This window comes from Stegodyphus dumicola, chromosome 6 (assembly GCF_044657685.1).
Source record: "Stegodyphus dumicola isolate Sdum_Otavi_A_Nest chromosome 6, ASM4465768v1".
NCBI lineage: Eukaryota > Metazoa > Arthropoda > Arachnida > Araneae > Eresidae > Stegodyphus > Stegodyphus dumicola.
In genome coordinates this window covers 47,973,603-47,991,773 of record NC_140773.1, presented here as the reverse complement: position 1 = coordinate 47,991,773, position 18,171 = coordinate 47,973,603, and the positions used below count along the sequence as shown (strand labels likewise).

Below are 18,171 nucleotides of genomic sequence, written 5' to 3'. Positions count from 1 at the left end.
GAAATTTGAGCGGGTGTATTTTTTAGCTTTTGCGTACACGATGTAATTGCTGATATATACGTAAGCTGTGCTTTATATTGCCTGCATGTATTTAGGGACTGAAAATTTTAAAAACTATTGGCAAGACCCAGTTCAGAAGCTAGGCTATTTTGTCGGGGTACCGTAAATGAACATGCGGTGTCTGTGTATAACGTCCTTCCTTATTTCCCCTTCTCATGGATTTGCATTAGTTTCTTGATTTCATGAGAGATAAATGCTTACACTCCGCCTCCTAGAAGATATCTCTTTGACTTCAATGTTTTTCCAAAACAATTGTTCTCTTTAAGCGCCTTTAAAATGTCCAAATTAATGATAATTGGGATGAGCAAGGTTTCCACTTTAAGACGTATGCTCGAGTAATATCTCATATCAGTTATTTAGCATCGTATACCACTGCTTTAGTTGTTGCCACCATTAAGGAACTGTGATTTAAGATCTTGTAGCACTTCTTCTACAGCCCAAAAGCTTAGAAGCGATATAATGATCAAAGAAGCGATTCAAAATCAAAAACGTTTTTTGGATGAATTCGAGAAGTTAAAGCATCTGAGAGAAATAGGAAAAAGAGAGTAATTATAGTATTTGTAATATTAGCAGCCTAACTTACCATTTGTACCTCGCATTTAATTATGCGTGGTATAATTTCCAGATTGCAATTACTTTTTGCAACAATCTCGAACAAAGGAGAATAAATAGTTTCTTATTACTTATAATTTTCGAATTTCTCTATTTAAGGATTTGCTGATTCAAAAATTCAGCAGCTGCAGAAATTATAATTAGCTTATTCTTAGCTTGCTTTTATGTAAACAAGCTAAAAACTTATTATTGGCTAATACAGCTTATTCACTTTCTTAGGATAATATCAGACAGGAATCAATTGAATACTTAAAATTCGCGTTTTAATTCTGTGAATTATATCATATTTTAAATTAAGCAAATATATTAAAATTATGTTTAATATTTTAAGGCAGTGTTTTAAATTTCGAAAGCCGCGATACGCTAATACTGCAATTTATGTGTGTGTTTTCTTTAAGCTGGCAGAAGTCAAATCATTTTGTATTAGAGTTGAGGGAGAGAAATCACTTTCACGTATAAATACGTTATACGTGAAAGACATTTAGCTTTTCTCAAAGAACTGATTAACGGAACACGTTAAAAGCAGCTTAAAAAGCGACGACTTTAATAACTTTGAGGCTCGAAATGCGGTCACTTATCCGATACCGATTTTTGCTGTAATGAGAATCACAAGTCTGGAACAACAACATTAAGTGTTGTTTATGCATTGTTGCTAGGATTCAAAAAGCATTAATAATGTTTTGCGTCTATTTCTTACCACTTCCGTGACATTCATGACCAATGAAATGATTCTACGTACTTGGTATTCATATTTACGACTAGGCAGATGGCCCTCGTGAGCTTTGCCATACCCAAACAATCAGTCATATTTTCCACACAATAATAGATTGCTTACCCCTAGTCTAATTACTTCGATTTTCTGTACCTGGATGCCTCTAAATGAAATCGCTAAATTCATGGAATCGATTGTGCATTTGATGTACCAAAATCAGGTAAAATGGTAAAGGACTATGATATGCATTTGATGTACCGAAATCAGATAAAATGGTAAAGGACTACGATATAGGTAACGATATTCAGGAGCGAAATGTAACTTAAAAACAGTTATCTATCAATTTATTATTAGCTTGAAAGGTATGTTTCAGGTTTTTTCCGTCAAGAATACAGTTTTTTTATGGTATTTCAGTGAGCCTGCTAAAGGTGGGACATAGCTCCCATTAAACAACAATGAGAGATTCTTCCTGAACTTCAATATAATAGCAGCTTTTACATGATATCATAGCACAGCTTTACTTGAAAAGAAGACATCGTGCACTTGATTTGCGATCTTAGGGCAAAACACATTTTAGTAGCCCTTCAATTTGAGCATTAACTAACAGTTACGTAAACTGCAACATACCTTTCTGATATTTAAAAATTTACATTGCTATTTACCATTTAAATGCTGCATCAATGGTAGAAACCATTGAAGCGTTAACATCGATGGTAGAAACCGTTGATGTTAACGCTTCTCTTACATCAAATTATAACCATAAAGCGTCAAGAATAAGTTAATCCTGCAAACTACAATACCTATCACGTTAGAAGTTGCTCACGAACTTTCGTCTAATCATCTTGCAGTCATAGCAACCCTTGGTGTCTTAAAAAATGACTTAATTTCCACAAGAAAAAAATCACAAATTGGCTATTTTACGAAAACATCAAAAAAATCTCCTATTAATTTAAGTGATTTAAATAGTGTTAATGGCATCGACTCTGCTGTTTCTTCCATCACTGATCAAATACAAAATGCTGAAGATTATACTTTTTATTTTCTATATTTGTTTTCCTTGTCATGCATTATGAATACTTCCAATGAGTCATATTCTTCTTATATAATCAATCATCTAAAAGTGAAAATCGTTCTGAAATCTAAACATCATATTTTTAATATTTGTTGCGAAAATCAAAATTTTATATTTTTCTACATCAAAAAATTACTTTTCAGTATAAGTTTTAAACGCTTATTTTTAAATTTCAGTATGAAAACGTAAAATTTGCGATCTTTTAATTATATTTTTTGAGTTTTACTACTTTTTAACTTTTTTTAATTAAAATGGATTTTTAGTTTCACTGGAAACAATCTAACTGATATATAGCTGGGCAAGTTACAAAAAACGAAATGTGTAACGTTGATGGCATTTGAAAATACTAAATGAAGTCAGAATTTTTTTACATTAGAAACATTTACCCAAATGCCAATGAAGAGTCGTAAATTTATGAAAAGACTAGCCTTTTATTTTTAGCATCGATAGCATAAATCGTATAATAATTTTCAAGCTTAATTTAGCTTCGCCGCAGTTATTTAACAACGTGATATTCAGGACTAATACACTGAAAAAAGAAAAAAATTATAGAAATCTTACTTTTTTAATTCGAAACTAATTTTATTTGATAAAAATATAATAAACAGCAGGATTATAACGAGCTTTAATTATTTTACAGTCTACTATGCTGAGATTTATTCCGTTCCATCTAATTTTATGATCATGAATAAAATTGCTCGTGTTAAAAATAGAGATCTGTATATCATAGTTAAGGTCCTCTATAAAAAAGATATAACAGTTTTTTCACGTTTAGAAAAACAATCTAAAATCTAAAAAAAAAAAAAAAAATCTGAAATGTTTCAGATTTTAAATTACGTCCAAAGGGGCGTTTTTTAACATTTTGTGTGTTACCTTTCTTTATTAAATATCATGTTCCTCGCACTTAAACCATAAGATCCAGTGCAACAGCAATATCGCAAAATAGTTTTAAAACGAGCATATCTTAAGAATTTTCGATACAAAGACTCACGCGCTGGAGATAAAAATGTTTTTTCTGCACAACGTTGCCATTGCTCGCTTTGAAATCCTTGAGTTTGTTAATCAAAAATTCGTCAAAGTTTTAAAAAATAGGAAATCGATCATAAAACAAATTTCAAATTTCAAATTTGGTCTTCCACATGCTCATATTCGTTGGAGGATTACGTTATTCAAAATTCGATGACTCTATGTACCGTTATTTTATGACAATGTGAGAAATATACATACATTTACGCACATTTTCATTATTTAATTTCTTCAAATATAATGCAGGACTCTAACATTTTATGGCAGCAGTTTGAAAAGTGAACCGACATTTATCCGTCCGACGCAAAATGCCAAAACGAAACTAATAGTCCTTCGGGATTCAAATCCCTTTGGACTAAAAATCAAAAGAAATCTAAAATTTTAGGAGCATACTATCAAATTTGGATAGCTGTTTCGAATGGATGTGCATTCATTACTATTATTTCGGATTTCACTAGATTTGGATTTATGATTGTCTGACTAAAATAAAGTGAGTCTTTGTGGAAAACGTTGTAAGAGAAACTGGCTGTGTCGTTATTTGACTCATATTACATGGTAGAATTCAGACATGATCTTTTTAAATGAAAAATTTTTGATAATCCAAAAAAGAAACGTATTCAAGTAAAAATCTTTATTCTTAACTATGTGATATAGTAATTTGTTTAAAGGATTTGCCAAATCTGGTTTGAAACTTTAATTTAACGCATTTACTCGAAACTTAATATTGGAAATTTATTCTTCCTTTGATACGATTCTTTTGATCCCAACCAAATAAGATATTAAACCTTGCTCTAAACAAAAGGCAGGCTCAAATTCTTTTACCAAATATAAGATCACAAAAATATAACTTAAAATAAGAAAGCACCTTGAAGTTCTCTTTTATAGTTTATTACCCTTTCACAGTTTAGCTTGACAATAACAAGACATTTGGCTTGCCATGCTACAATCCTTAGCTTTCACGAAATGTATTTCCTAAGTTATAGTTAAAGAGACTTTGAAAAACAAAGCTTATTTTTCCTGCTAATAGAATATAAAATAAATATCACTGTTAAAAGTTCAAATAAATCTCTGAAATTATCTATACATTATTATCGTTGCAGCTAAATTCCAAAATCTAACCATTTTGTACATCGAACCGCTACTTCCAGGATTAACAAGCTCGTGAGGTCAAAAGCCCGAAATATTTAACATTGCTTCTTGCTTTGGGTACCAGTTCTATTCTTGAAGTACTTCAGCCTATCCCAATTCAAATGCTTGTAGTGTTTGTTTTAATTTTATAACAGTTATTTTTTATTTTGAAACGTTTTCCTTTAAATTCTTGTTTCCCACTTGCAGCTCCCGATCAGAATGAGTTTTTAGTATCGCGTTGCACGTAAATGAGGTAGAAGGAAGATATATGGAAGGTTCAGCTTACTTTCAGGAGCGTTTAGACGTCCTTAGTGGCGAGTGTTTGTCGTCAGGTTACTTTCTTATGAAGCCAACTACGCTCGGCCGTATTGTATGTGCCTGTTGATAATCGCCGACTATTTAATTAAGGGACAACTATGTTAGGTAATTGTGTCTAGTTTCAGCTCAGTTTAGTTTAATATTAGATTAAATTCTTATTTTCTTATCTTGATTTTAAAGCCCGAGTGGAAGCTTTCCTGTAAGTCCGAAAAGGTGCCATCTTTATTATTATTTCTTTGAGTGAATAAAAAGGTATTGTAATCCTTCTCTGGACTTTGTCGTTGTACTTGAATTAAGCGGATAAGTAGCTACACAGTTCAATGGGCTCCTCTACGTTCAGCATAGACAAAGTAGTTAGGAACATTATAAGCTTACCATTGCCATATCTACTACAACATCTCACTACGTTATGTGAGTGCTGTTCGAATTGGCAAGATCTAGATCATTGTCACTAGATCACTGTTTAAGCAAAGGAGATTAAAGAAATTGCGACATGTGTCCATGTGCAAAATTCTTAACACATATCGGTATCGCAACCGAGGAAGGGGTTTCGATTACGGATCAACGGGCACCTACTACTGTTGTGACGTTGAATCTCTGAAAGCTGTTGTTTACATTTTAACTCCTATTTGTTTCCTAGTTATCTTCAGTATCCAGCATGCGTTTGTAAACCTTTCACATTCTTTCAACCAGACAGCGAAATCTTTCCAATTATTTATGTTTATCTGATTCGTGTTGGAAATTTCGTAAGAAATCCACGACATGTTAACTTTTTAAGAGGTTATTGGATGCTAAAATATTTTCACCATTTCGCGTTAATCGCAGCAAAGGTCACACAACAAAAACAACAGAAAATTCTATTCGAAGCCCACAGTTCCGTTCCAGAAGACCTTCCCTCCGTCGCGATATCGATGTTCACTTCTGAATTATGTTTTTCACTCTTGCTCTCATTATGTAAGTGGTTATCATGTCCCATTTGCAAATGGAAGTTGCACACTCAACGGATTATTCGCTGAAATAAAAAAAATCCTGAAGGTCTTCTCGTTTACAAGTTTAAGTGACTACATTGCTTCTAATACATTAACATGGTGAATTTTCTCTATTGTTTTTTAATGGGATCGAAGAAAAAAGATGAACGGGGGCAAATTTAGTCTCGGAACTGTTACACGCTGCAAATAAGTAAACTTTTGTAAGTAAATATTACAGATTATTTTCTTTTGCTTCTCGATTGTATTTTGCGTCAGCTGAAAATAGTATTTTTCAAGACTTAAAAGGTCTAAACGGTCAGCGTCTTTTCCATTTGGCGTGCTTAATAAGACACTTACTAGAAATCTTCGTAAATCTTCGTGAAGTTAGGCATCATACCTTGTTAATTTCTATTTTTCTCCCTTTCTTTCTTCATTTTGTTTCAACAACTGAAAGCTAGCAGAAATTAGCATATTGCAGTTTGCCACGAAATAACATTCGAAAATGACGTTAATAACCGAACACGGAATTTAGGTCCATCCACGAAACTATACATACGAGTAGTATTAATGTGATGCCAAAGTTATAGCCAAGCGATAAAATAACACGAATAATAAATAAATTTTTAGCTTCAAATTCCACCGCTTAGCTAGAATAATGCATATGAGAAATGCTGCACCAGACATGGTATTTGCAATCGATTAAAGCGATAAAATGGTAGTTTTAAGAATGATGAATGAGGATATAAATAATGTTTAAAAGAAAAAAGAAAACACTTCAGTCTACATCAAAAAGATGAATCATACACGTGAGAAAGCTATTTTCAGGAAGATAATAGACTGAACTTCTATCGTATTCTTTAAAGTAACAATTTTTATTTCCACTTACATTATTTATTTTCATTTCAGATCCTGAACTTAAGTTGTAAAATGGAACTGTATTCGAATAATTTGCCACTTCTGGATGATATTCGCTACTGAAAAGCCTTCAATAATCGCAAAACGATGCTTAATGTTCTCTACGGGGACCTCAAGGGAGCAATTACTTGAAAGAACAATGTATTTCAAAAGCTGGATCTTGATTCTGCTTCTTTTCAAACAATTCGATCTTGGAACGTCTCAGTGGCCTCAACGAGTTATCGGAGCAAAAGAGCTGACGGGTAAGTAGATATCTTTTTCAATATAAGAAAGTGATGCTAGACACAGAAATGGCAAAAGAAATGGGAACAGCTTTGAATCAATTAAATGATAAAATATGGAGTTATTAATACTTTTGAATATATTAATTCATAGCGAATAAGCTATGTAACCGATGTTAAGTTTTATGACACTGAAACAGAAGCAAACTAAGAAGGTTTCCTCCTTCTCATATTTTACTTATGCTCAGTATGTTCACCTTGATTAATACAGCAGAGTGGAAATTTGGCTAACGCCACAGTAAAATGGAAAATAATTCTTTAGACAACTCCATTCCTAATTACCTCGTAGACTATTACCGAGACCCTTTGCGAAAGTGTCTCATTTAAAGTTTGCTACAAAGACTATAACAAAGAGAATATTCAAAATTTGCAATAAAGATGGATAAAGGGCACAGGATAAAGAGATGACACGTAAACACAGTTCTCACAGATTCTTCATTATTTAATTTCTTTAAAAAGAATACTGTGCGATAATATTTGCTGGCAACAATTTGAAAAGCGATATGCCATTTAGAGCTATTCAGCGCAAAACTCCGTTTCCATTTGGGCAAACGCCAATTTTGGAATTTTAAAAAAAGATTATTGAGTTTTTTATTATTTCTGTGTCACTAAATATGGTATCAGTAGAATAGTTTATTTGTTAAGAATTTTTTTAATAATTTTTGGAATTAAAAATAGTTTTATATTAGTAATTGCATGAAAAGGAAACTAGTTAATGTAAAATCTTAATTTAAACAAAATAGATACTTTTTTAGCTTAGATTTTGAATAAAACTTTATCGATTATGAGGGCGATCAGACACATGTAGCCTTTTTAAGGAGGAAAAACAAAATCTGAAAGGATATTTCAGATTTTAACTTCGCACCAGAAGATTTGTTAAGATGTTTTTTTTTCTCTCGCTGAGTTCGTAGTTTGCCAGTCTACTCTTGAACACACTTCTGTTTAACATAACTTTTTTTCTTGATTGTTAAAAATCGTTTTCTTCACCATCTAAATTTGAGCAGCAAAATCAGAAATATTTAAAACAGTATGTCTGTTAGAATTCCCAATAGAGTTTTAAGTATTTTCATGCATATTTCATAATAACTATATTATTTTTTTAAATAATAATATAGTAATATTTAAAAATAATAACATTTTTTTTAAAATAATACACAGCAATAGCATTTAGATGCAGCATCCTTCTATTTGAAAGTGATACGGACGCAAAAGTGATTTGGACAAAAAAAACTGAGGGTCAAGACTAATATCGCCTCTGATGCGAAACGAAAATATTCCTGAAAAACTGTTCTTCTGAGGAAACGGGACCTGTGTCTGATCGCTGTTGAAATCCATACAGTTTTATTCAAAACTTATGCCAACACCAGTATGATTTTTTTACTTTCTGAAAGTTATTAATATTTATAATCTTTTTTTTTTAATTTTTGTTAAGATACATATAGTTATTTGGGTCATGATCGCAAATAAAATTTTTTAACTTTTTTATCATCTTACAAAATCTGTTATTTCTTTCACTAAGTGCTACTTCGGGAAACAAATAAGTATTAGAAATAATTTCGAACCAACAAGAAATTTCATCTTTTATTAACTTTCATATTATTTTAAAATCATGTGGCCGGTATGTGTATTAAAGTGCGTTCTTTAAAATTTTATCTGCACTTGCAAAAAGTGCTATTTTATGCCATTTTTTATAACTAACCGCTTAAAACAGCTACTATAAAAATAAAAAAATATTTAATGATTGACTAGGGTCATTTCAGGGGTCCAGGGCGTACTTAATAATTATAAAGATGAAGAACTGCGTTTATTGCTTTTAAATCGCTAAATCTGTTAATCAATCAGAAACAATACCATTGAATTTGAAAGTAAGTTTAACCATCTTGTGCTTTACCGAATAGCAACACACTAGTACATGCAAGATAAAAATATTTTATTTTGGACATCGCCAACATATTTCTTTTAAATCGTTGAGTATTTTTATTACATTTCAAAGATCTGTGCTTCAAATAATGCTTCAAATCTATGCTTCCAAATCTAGTTTCAGGTCTACGCTTTCAAATTATCTTATGCTTTATCAAGTGGCAACACATTTCTTTCAAATCTCTGAGTATTCCGATTAAAATCGAAATATAAATATCTAAAGCTTTAACATATTGCTTTAAAATCACTGATTCCGTTAATTAAAATCTCATTAAGTTTGCATAAATAATAATAAATAAAAAAAAAATCTGAAATGTTTCAGATTTTAAATTACGTCCAAAGGGGCGTTTTTTAACATTTTGTGTGTTACCTTTCTTTATTAAATATCATGTTCCTCGCACTTAAACCATAAGATCCAGTGCAACAGCAATATCGCAAAATAGTTTTAAAACGAGCATATCTTTAGAATTTCCGATACAGAGACTCACGCGCTGGAGATAAAAATGTTTTTTCTGCACAACGTTGCCATTGCTCGCTTTGAAATCCTTGAGTTTGTTAATCAAAAATTCGTCAAAGTTTTAAAAAATAGGAAATCGATCATAAAACAAATTTCAAATTTCAAATTTGGTCTTCCACATGCTCATATTCGTTGGAGGATTACGTTATTCAAAATTCGATGACTCTATGTACCGTTATTTTATGACAATGTGAGAAATATACATACATTTACGCACATTTTCATTATTTAATTTCTTCAAATATAATGCAGGACTCTAACATTTTATGGCAGCAGTTTGAAAAGTGAACCGACATTTATCCGTCCGACGCAAAATGCCAAAACGAAACTAATAGTCCTTCGGGATTCAAATCCCTTTGGACTAAAAAAAATCTTAAGAGCATAAAGAGGCGTTTTTAACGTATTTATTAAATATTATGTTCTTCGCGCTTAAACCATAAAATTCAATTCAACAGCAATATCACAAAAAACCTTATGAATAAAATATCCGTGCTTGAAGATGTGCACGATGTTCATGTTAATGAGACGCTTTGAAATGGTTGAATTTGTTAGTCAAAAATTCGTTAAAGTTTTAAAAAGTATGAAATAGATAACAAAACAAATTTGAAATTCCAAGTCTGGGGTTCCAGATGCCCATATTCGAGTGGAGGACTACCTTATTCAAAATTTGATGTCTCTAAATACAGTTTTTTTTCCCAGTGCGATACACATCCACACATTCATGCAGATTCTTCATTACTTAATTTCTTTAAATATAATGCAGGGCTCTAATATTTGGTGGCGACAATTTGAAAAGTGATTCAGACTTTTATAGGGAACCAACGCAATGTGCAAAAACGAAATTAAGTAAAAATGAAAACAAACTCAAAATTTGGATTTAGAGGTACCCGTGTTTAGCTGGCGAACTTTATGTGTTCAAGCGAGGAACCTGTATATATAGTACATAAAGATCCTTAATTATGTTATAATACAGATAAGTGGGCTCCTAACACCGCATAAATCCGCGAATTTCTATATGTACATTTTAAACTTACTGCAGTCTATATTCAAAATCAGATATTTGCAGAAATATACAAATTGCAGTTCTCCTGTAGAGCCATTAGGTTATTTTGAAGCAGGAGATATGAAAAATGTGCAATGACCTCTCCGGAATTCGAACTCCGGACCTCTCGAATACTCGCCGAGCGTGCTGACCATTACACCACGAAGAAGCCGGGAGAAATGCTTTATATACTCCTCCTTTTAAAGAGCGGCTGGGGATTAGGATACCCAATCCTGGGCGTAGCGAATCATCATCCACCACCTTTTTTTAGTTCGGGCGCCACTGTAGAGACATTAAGTTATTTCGAAGCAGAAGATGGGAAAAATCAGCAATGCCTTCGCCGGGACTCGAACCACGGACCTCTCGATATGCGCCGAGTGAGCTGACCACTGCACCACGAAGGCATGCTAAGAAGACGGGAGAAATACCTTATATACTCGCCCTTTTAAAGGGCGACTGGGGATTAGGGGACCTAGTCGCCAAATCCTGGTGGTGGAGAATCATCAACCACCAATTTTATTAGTTCGGGCGCGAGTTTAGAGACATTAGGTTATTTCGAAGCAGGAAACATGAAAAATGTGCACTGTCCTCGCCGGGACTTGAACTTCGGACCTCTCGAATACGCGCCGGGCGTGCTGACCGTTACACCATGAAGGCATGCTAAGAAGGCGGGAGAAATACCTTATGCTTTCACTCTCTCTATATTTTTAATGTTTCTCAATAGATAATGTTCTTTTTCAAACGGAAATATACTTTTTGATTTACTTCTTTTTACTATTTTATATAATAAAAAAAAAAGACACAAACCAGGAATTTTTCAAAATTGATACTTTTTGGTTGCATTCTAATTTTATTACAGTACAGACTTAATTTTATCAATTGGTAACGGACAGCTGATGAAATTCTTATGTTATTTTTAAGCAATTAATGTCAAATTTTCCCTTTGAAGTATTAGATCGTAATTTGAAGTTTTCGGACAGCAGCTATGTTTCAGGTTAAATATATAATTAAAGCAAAATTTTACTTTTTCGAACCACAATGCACTTTTAATTTACTTACATATACTATTTTCGTTTTTAAGAAAAGTACGAAAAGGAAGAAGGAATTTTTTTAATTGAAATATTTTTTCCGTTTGAGTTTTAATTTTATTGAATGGTCGATATTTAATTTTGTCAGTTATTAACATATAACTGATAACTTATTACGTTATTTTTATATATTTAATAGTAAATTTGCCTCTGGACTGTAAGACTAAATACAGTGCCCTCCAAAAGTTAAGGAACAGCATGTTTTCCCAAGCTCGCCATTACAAAAATGTCTGTAACGTTTAAATTCACAGTTCATATGCATGACAGTAACGAAGTTTAAGAAAATATATGCAAAAACAATAGCTATCACTTTTATTTAATAGAAATGAATGCTTATGTAAGAGTTGGAGAAAAGTGCAAAAAGTGTAATTTTTATTCACGAGTGCTGGTTTTCTGCTGTTATTACAGTTTCGTGGACAAGGTCCAGGAGAAGTCGTTTGCTCTATTCTTAGAGGGGACGGACGATCGGACTGATGGATATGAGGATGTCACCAATTGATGCTGCTAGACATCTCCATGTCTCTCGTAGTGTGATCCACCGACTATGGAATCAGTTTTAATCCGAGGATTCTGTGTCTAGAAGACATGTTCTAGGCAGACCTAGAGCTACAACACCTGCGGGAGACCATTATTTAGCTTTTTCATCCCGAAGGATGAGTAACATTACTATGCCTCAGCTCCTGGCAGATCATTTAGTGGCAACACGAATAAGATTCTCAGCTACTTCAGTGAGCAAACGCCTGTACAATACAAGTCTGTATACAAGACGACCAGTTGTTTGTATATATTTCCTTGACCCGAGAACAATGAGGTCCCCGTTTATGTATAGTAAGAGAGCACGTCTCCAGGACTAGTCAACAAAGGGTGTCTGTTCTCTTCACAGACGAGTCTAGGTTCATATTGGAGAGTAATTCAGGTCGTCAGCTGATCTAGAGAGAACAACGCACCAGATACAAGGAGTCTCACATTATGAAAAGCCACAGTTACAGAGGTGGTGGAATAATGGTTTGGGCTGGGATCTCTCTCGGCGGTCACACTGACCTGCATGTGTTCCACGGAGTAACTTTGACCAATGTGAGATATCGAGACGAGATCCTTGATCAATATGTCCACCCATACGCCGCTGCTATTTGTCCTGGATTTCTTCTGATGAACGACAATGCGCTCGGTTGCTGAAGAATATTTTGAGGGTCACGGTATGGAGCGGATGGGATGGCCAGCTCAATCCCCAGATCTGAGTCCGATAGAGCATCATTAGGACTACCTTGGGAGACAGGTTGTTTCTTTAATTTCTCCTCCAAGGTCGTTAGCTGGGCTTGAAAAAGGATTACTTCGTGTCTGGTCGTTGCTTCGTATTTCGCTGACCGACAATTTAATTGGCAGCATGGAACGTCGCTGCCGCCAATGTATTTCAGCTAGGGGTGGACACATTCCTTGTGAAAATCCCTTTTTGTAATGTTGCCACCCCATTTTTCCCCCCAAAACTGTGATATACTGTTTCTCCAAGACTGAGTTTCTCTGCCAAGAGTGCAACTTTTTGTTGTTATTCATGTTTGTGCTGAGCTTTAGAAACATTCTCTGTCGCATTCATTAAAGAACTGTTTAGTGAACATGTCCTGTAAATTTCTTGCTTCTATGTTGCTTCATTCTCAAATTAGACACAAAAAACATGCTATCCCTTAACTTTTGGAGGGCAGTATACATATTTTTCCTTGCAAAATGAAACGCGAAGTGTTGTAGTTAACACATTGCATGCGGGAAACGTGATTTTCGTTTTTTACAGTCTATCACTAGAGCGCGGGTCACTTAAATGTACGTTTTTAGTGAATTTGGGCTGGAGACCGGGTATCGTATAAATACGATGGACAGTATAAGTATGTATCAATTTATTGCGATTTTATGACAAACTCCCGCGAAATTCACGAAAAACTGCCCACTACACGCGTTAAGTCCTCGGCAAAATATACCTACATGCAATGTGTTAAAATAAACGGCTTTCGTTTAATTGTCATTAATAAACTTCAAATTCTTATTTAATGCTAATGGAGTTTAGATGTACAAAACGGAAAATTAAATAATTAATTAGAATAAAACTGAAATCTGCAAATGATCTGCTTTAATTAAGGATGATAAATTAAGATTAAATTCACTTAACAGAAAATTTAAGATCTTAAAATGTATTTCGGTCAATAATATCTATCCATAATTGAGAAAAATGTATGAGGGAACGGGAAACATGTTCTTCTGTGTTGTTAGTAAAACATTCGGCTACGTTGTTAATGAATTGAATTAGCATAGCATTGAATTTAATTTCTTAAGATCTGTCATTCAACAGAAAATTCATTTGATACGAAGAGCAATAATGTTTGAACATTTCTTTTCTTTGCAGCGTGCGAAGGCCTCGGTTTCCCGAATGCGACTTTGAATAGCTGCGGCTTCTGTACCGGTGGCGGCACGGGTCTTCCCGGGAATTTTTCCGAGGATTGCATGGGATCGTGCACCGACGACGCTGTTCCCGACTGCGCCGGGTTATGTGGAGGAAACGCATACGTTGATGAGTGCTCCGGACAGTGTATCGGTACGCACGGTATATTCTTCTTATCTTTGTAACAGAATGTGAAACATCTGTTTCCTGGGCTGTATTTCATTTAATAGCAGGAATATTTTTCATTTGAGTAAAGTAATGATTCCAAACATTTATCAGTATATGGTTAAATCACCTCTGCACAATAAAATTCCGTATGATATTTTAAAAAGTAGATGTTTTAAATAAAAAAGGATTTGAAGCTTACTTTCTTTCATTTTAATTTGTCCCTTGAGATAAAAAGGAAGAAATTTAAAATAAAGTAAGAAGAAAATTTACTATGAATATAATAAACTGTAACTAACTTAATTTTTCTGTTATAGGATTTCGGAAAGTAACATTATGTAGTACCAAGAAAATACTAGAAGTCCATCAATTAACTAATAACAAATTATTTTGAAAATATTTAATTAGCAAAGAAGTTCAGCTCATATCACAAACTAAGTATGAATTAAAATTGTTTGCATCTTAAAAGTGCACATTAGAAGATAAAATACATATAAGGGTTTTATATGTATTTTATCTTCTAATGTGCACTTTTAAGATGTAAACAATGTTTCATGAGTCCAGCTAATGAAATTTCACGGCATCCAATCAGAGAATCATTTAATTATTATAATAGCACATTAAACATTTTTTAGATTCTTCTAATTTAACCTTTTAATCATTCCAAAGGTTCTAGATTTTAGATGCAATAGAAATTTTGCGCATAAACTAATAACCAAGTGAAGGTTTTGATTAGTTTCATAAACCGATTCAATTTGTCAAGTTTTTGTTTATTGTTGCTCAGACTTTGGATTATATTTTAATTGATCCATCTTCGTTTGATCTATACTTAATATGATTTATTTATTATTTAATTTTGTTTAATATTTGTTTAATCTTATTGCCAATTCTCAAAGTGAATATACATCTTTAAAGTTGGAATTATTCTCGATATTTTAATTCTCCCCTTCTCATTGCTTTCGCTGGTTTGATTCTTTAAAGAATCAAGAGCTTACAACATTCGTTTTCATTAATTAGGGAAAAATCACAAAAATGGCCATTACTCAAAATGTTACATGTAGAATTTAATTAAACAAACCCATAGTATACGACACAAGGTAACGTACAAAATACCATGAAAAGAAATTACCAGATAATTATGATGTTATAGAAATTAGTATATGTATAAAATGAACAAATCGGATGTGTCAGTTTGGTATAGAAAAATTACCTTCTATGGAGTGTGATCTCCCCTAAAAGCAATACAACACATACAGCGAAGTGCGATGCTGTCAATTATGGAGTCTATCAGTTCCCTAGGAGGTGAGAGCCATTGCTCTTGCAAAGCAGTTGCAAGCGTGGCCAAGTGTGGCTTCCCTTCCGGTTGGGAGGGAAGGCTTCCTATCCGAGAAGTTGCCGCCCCACCAAAGCACCGAGGTGGACCCTCAGAAGAGTGTTAATCAATAACCGGCAGATTAAATTTGAAAATTACAAATTATTGTCTCTTATATTGCTGAAGTGTTATAATATTCACAAGTATCTGAAAAATAGAAATGCTCCATACACGCACATACACCAAAAAAATTGGTCAAAATGCTAACTACTTTTAGGAACCATGCATGGAGCTAACTATATTTGACAACTCTTTATAAAAATGCTTAATATTGTTTTCAGATATGTGTAGGGTTTATATTTATTTTAACTAACATTTATTTTAAGTTTAAACTATCTTTCCTGTCAAGCCTTACTTTCCCCTGGAACTGCCAATGCCAGAGTATGTAAATTTTAGTAGAACGCGCAAGGATTCAAATTATCAGCGGAAGTATTCTGATTTAAATAGAAAGGAAACGAGTTCGAGGTGTGCTGTTCTTACTTCACGAGCGCGGAGGTAGTTAGCCAGAAATTGAAGAACCCCGCGTTTCGGCCTGTGTGCTTGCCTCGGAGAATTGTTAATCGTTCAACGTGATATTCAAAGTTTGCTGAATTAGCAGCGGTATTGTAAAAACGCGGTGAGGTTAGTTACGTTTAGAGAGCCTTGTAGTTAGAGTCTTGTTATTATTTCTTTTCAGGTTCTTATTTTTATTTTACCGCCGGGTCGGCGTAGTTTGTGAGCGTCAAGAGCACGCAATTGTAATTTCTTAAGTTGAATAAAAGGGGACTTAAACCCTTAGCAAGACTCTGTCTATTTTCCAGTTTCAACAGTCACCTCTTGGTTGCGTGCAGGTTGGAGGCGCGCAACTCTACATATGTATTAGTATTGCATTCTGGTAAGACGTCAAAATTAAACAAAACCTGTACAAGCACATGTCTGTAAATGATAGTAAAAAAAAAAAAAAAAAAAAAAAAAAAAAAAAAAAAACAGTCTGTTGGCTGAGAGAAGAGGTTATTGCCTCTTGGCTTAGAAAAAGAAAAAAACCCAAACACATTTACTGGTGATCGCATTAAAAAAAGTGACAACGGAGATACATAAAGTGAATATTGATATAAAAGTGTGTTTATTGGTTTTGATGAAAAATATTTGAAAAACGAAAAAAAAAAATTTTTTTTCTATCGCATTTTTAGATCATTTTCTTAGCGCAAAAATCAAAATACTAAACATATACAGAACTTTTTTCAGCAACAAGAGAACCAAAAAGCAAAAAATATTAGCTTCTTTGTAATTTTTCTGCGTATTATGGGAATATTCGATTTTGCTGTCATTCTGAGATACGCGTTAAACGTCTTTTACTGATTTATGTCTAATTTTACAATGATAAATAGAATACTAGAACTGTAAGTCAAAAGCATTCAAGATTTAAGAAATAAAAATTATTATAAATACCGTATTTCATCCGATAATTTTCTCCTTAGCTTTTTAGTGCCAAAAGTTCTGAAAATATTTTAAATATTCATATAATATTCTCCTTTCTGAATGGGTTCAGAGAACGAGCTCTCCCAAATTTTAAAATGGATTCGTCCTCGTAGTGACTCTTTTGTTCTTACTAACAAAAATAAACTTATGAGTACTGCCTGCGAAAACCAGGCCGAACCTTTCCACTCCAACTGTTGAACTTTATGCCAGCTTAATACAAGAACTGGCCAATCCTAGCGAAGCAAACACAGATTAACATTCAGTTTACGATTTCGCTAAGTCAACTGCACATTCATCTTTTCTAACTATTTATGGATGATTTGAGGCCTAAGGGGTAGCAGAGACCACAATAAGAACGGACGATGCTCAAGTTACAGAGGAAAAGAAATAAAGATATTTTATTAGATATTGTAATGTTCATCTTACTTTGTATTCTTATTGGAATGTAGGTTTCTTTTAAATAAATAATCCATGAGTATTATTCATTTGCAATGTTCTTACTGTAAGCGCGTCTTTGGGAAATTAAATTATTTGCATAATTTTCCTCTCTCGATTTTCGAATGATAAAATTAGTAAACAAAAGTAGAAAAATCGCAACGAAATACGAAATGGGATAGTTCGAAACGGAATTTTTGAAGCATCTCTCTCTTTTTTCAAAAGGTTTATAGAAATAAATATGGGGAGAGAGGAGGGCACTAAAGTTTTTTTTTTTTTTTTTCCTATGAACATGTTATGGCACTAAAATATTTTTCAATAAAATTTGAATACAGACACGTCTCTTTGTATAATTTTTTTTACAGTTTTATCTGAAAGTAATTTCAAAACATGAACTCTTGTCATGTACCAAATTAAATGATTTTAAAAACTTATTGAAGGTATATTTTGGCAAATATATAAAGAATAAATGTCCTGATATAAATACTAAGAGATGAGAAAGAGATCACTCAGAATGAAAACTTTTAGAATAAATAAAGTTGATATATTATTACAAAACGCAAATACAAGTAAAACAAATTTTCTTTAAAATATATAAATTGCTGTAAGCGCCTGTGAGAAAGATGTTTTAAACATCAAATTTTGAGAACTCTGAGA

General features: G+C 33.1%; 1 protein-coding gene across 5 annotated transcripts in view; it reads left to right on the top strand.

The window, feature by feature from the left end:
* The window catches only part of LOC118197963 (uncharacterized), a 340,325-nt gene that overhangs the window by 223,713 nt on the left and 98,441 nt on the right, over positions 1-18,171 (top strand). For all 5 annotated transcript variants that reach the window (XR_015041636.1, XM_085818290.1, XM_085818291.1 and 2 more), the window contains exons 2-3: positions 6,803-7,053; positions 14,049-14,237. Coding sequence is in view for 4 of the 5 variants with exons in the window: in XM_085818290.1 (XP_085674416.1) it covers positions 6,858-7,053; positions 14,049-14,237 (385 nt within the window). In the remaining variant the exon portion in view is untranslated. The remainder of the gene's footprint in view (positions 1-6,802; positions 7,054-14,048; positions 14,238-18,171) is intronic.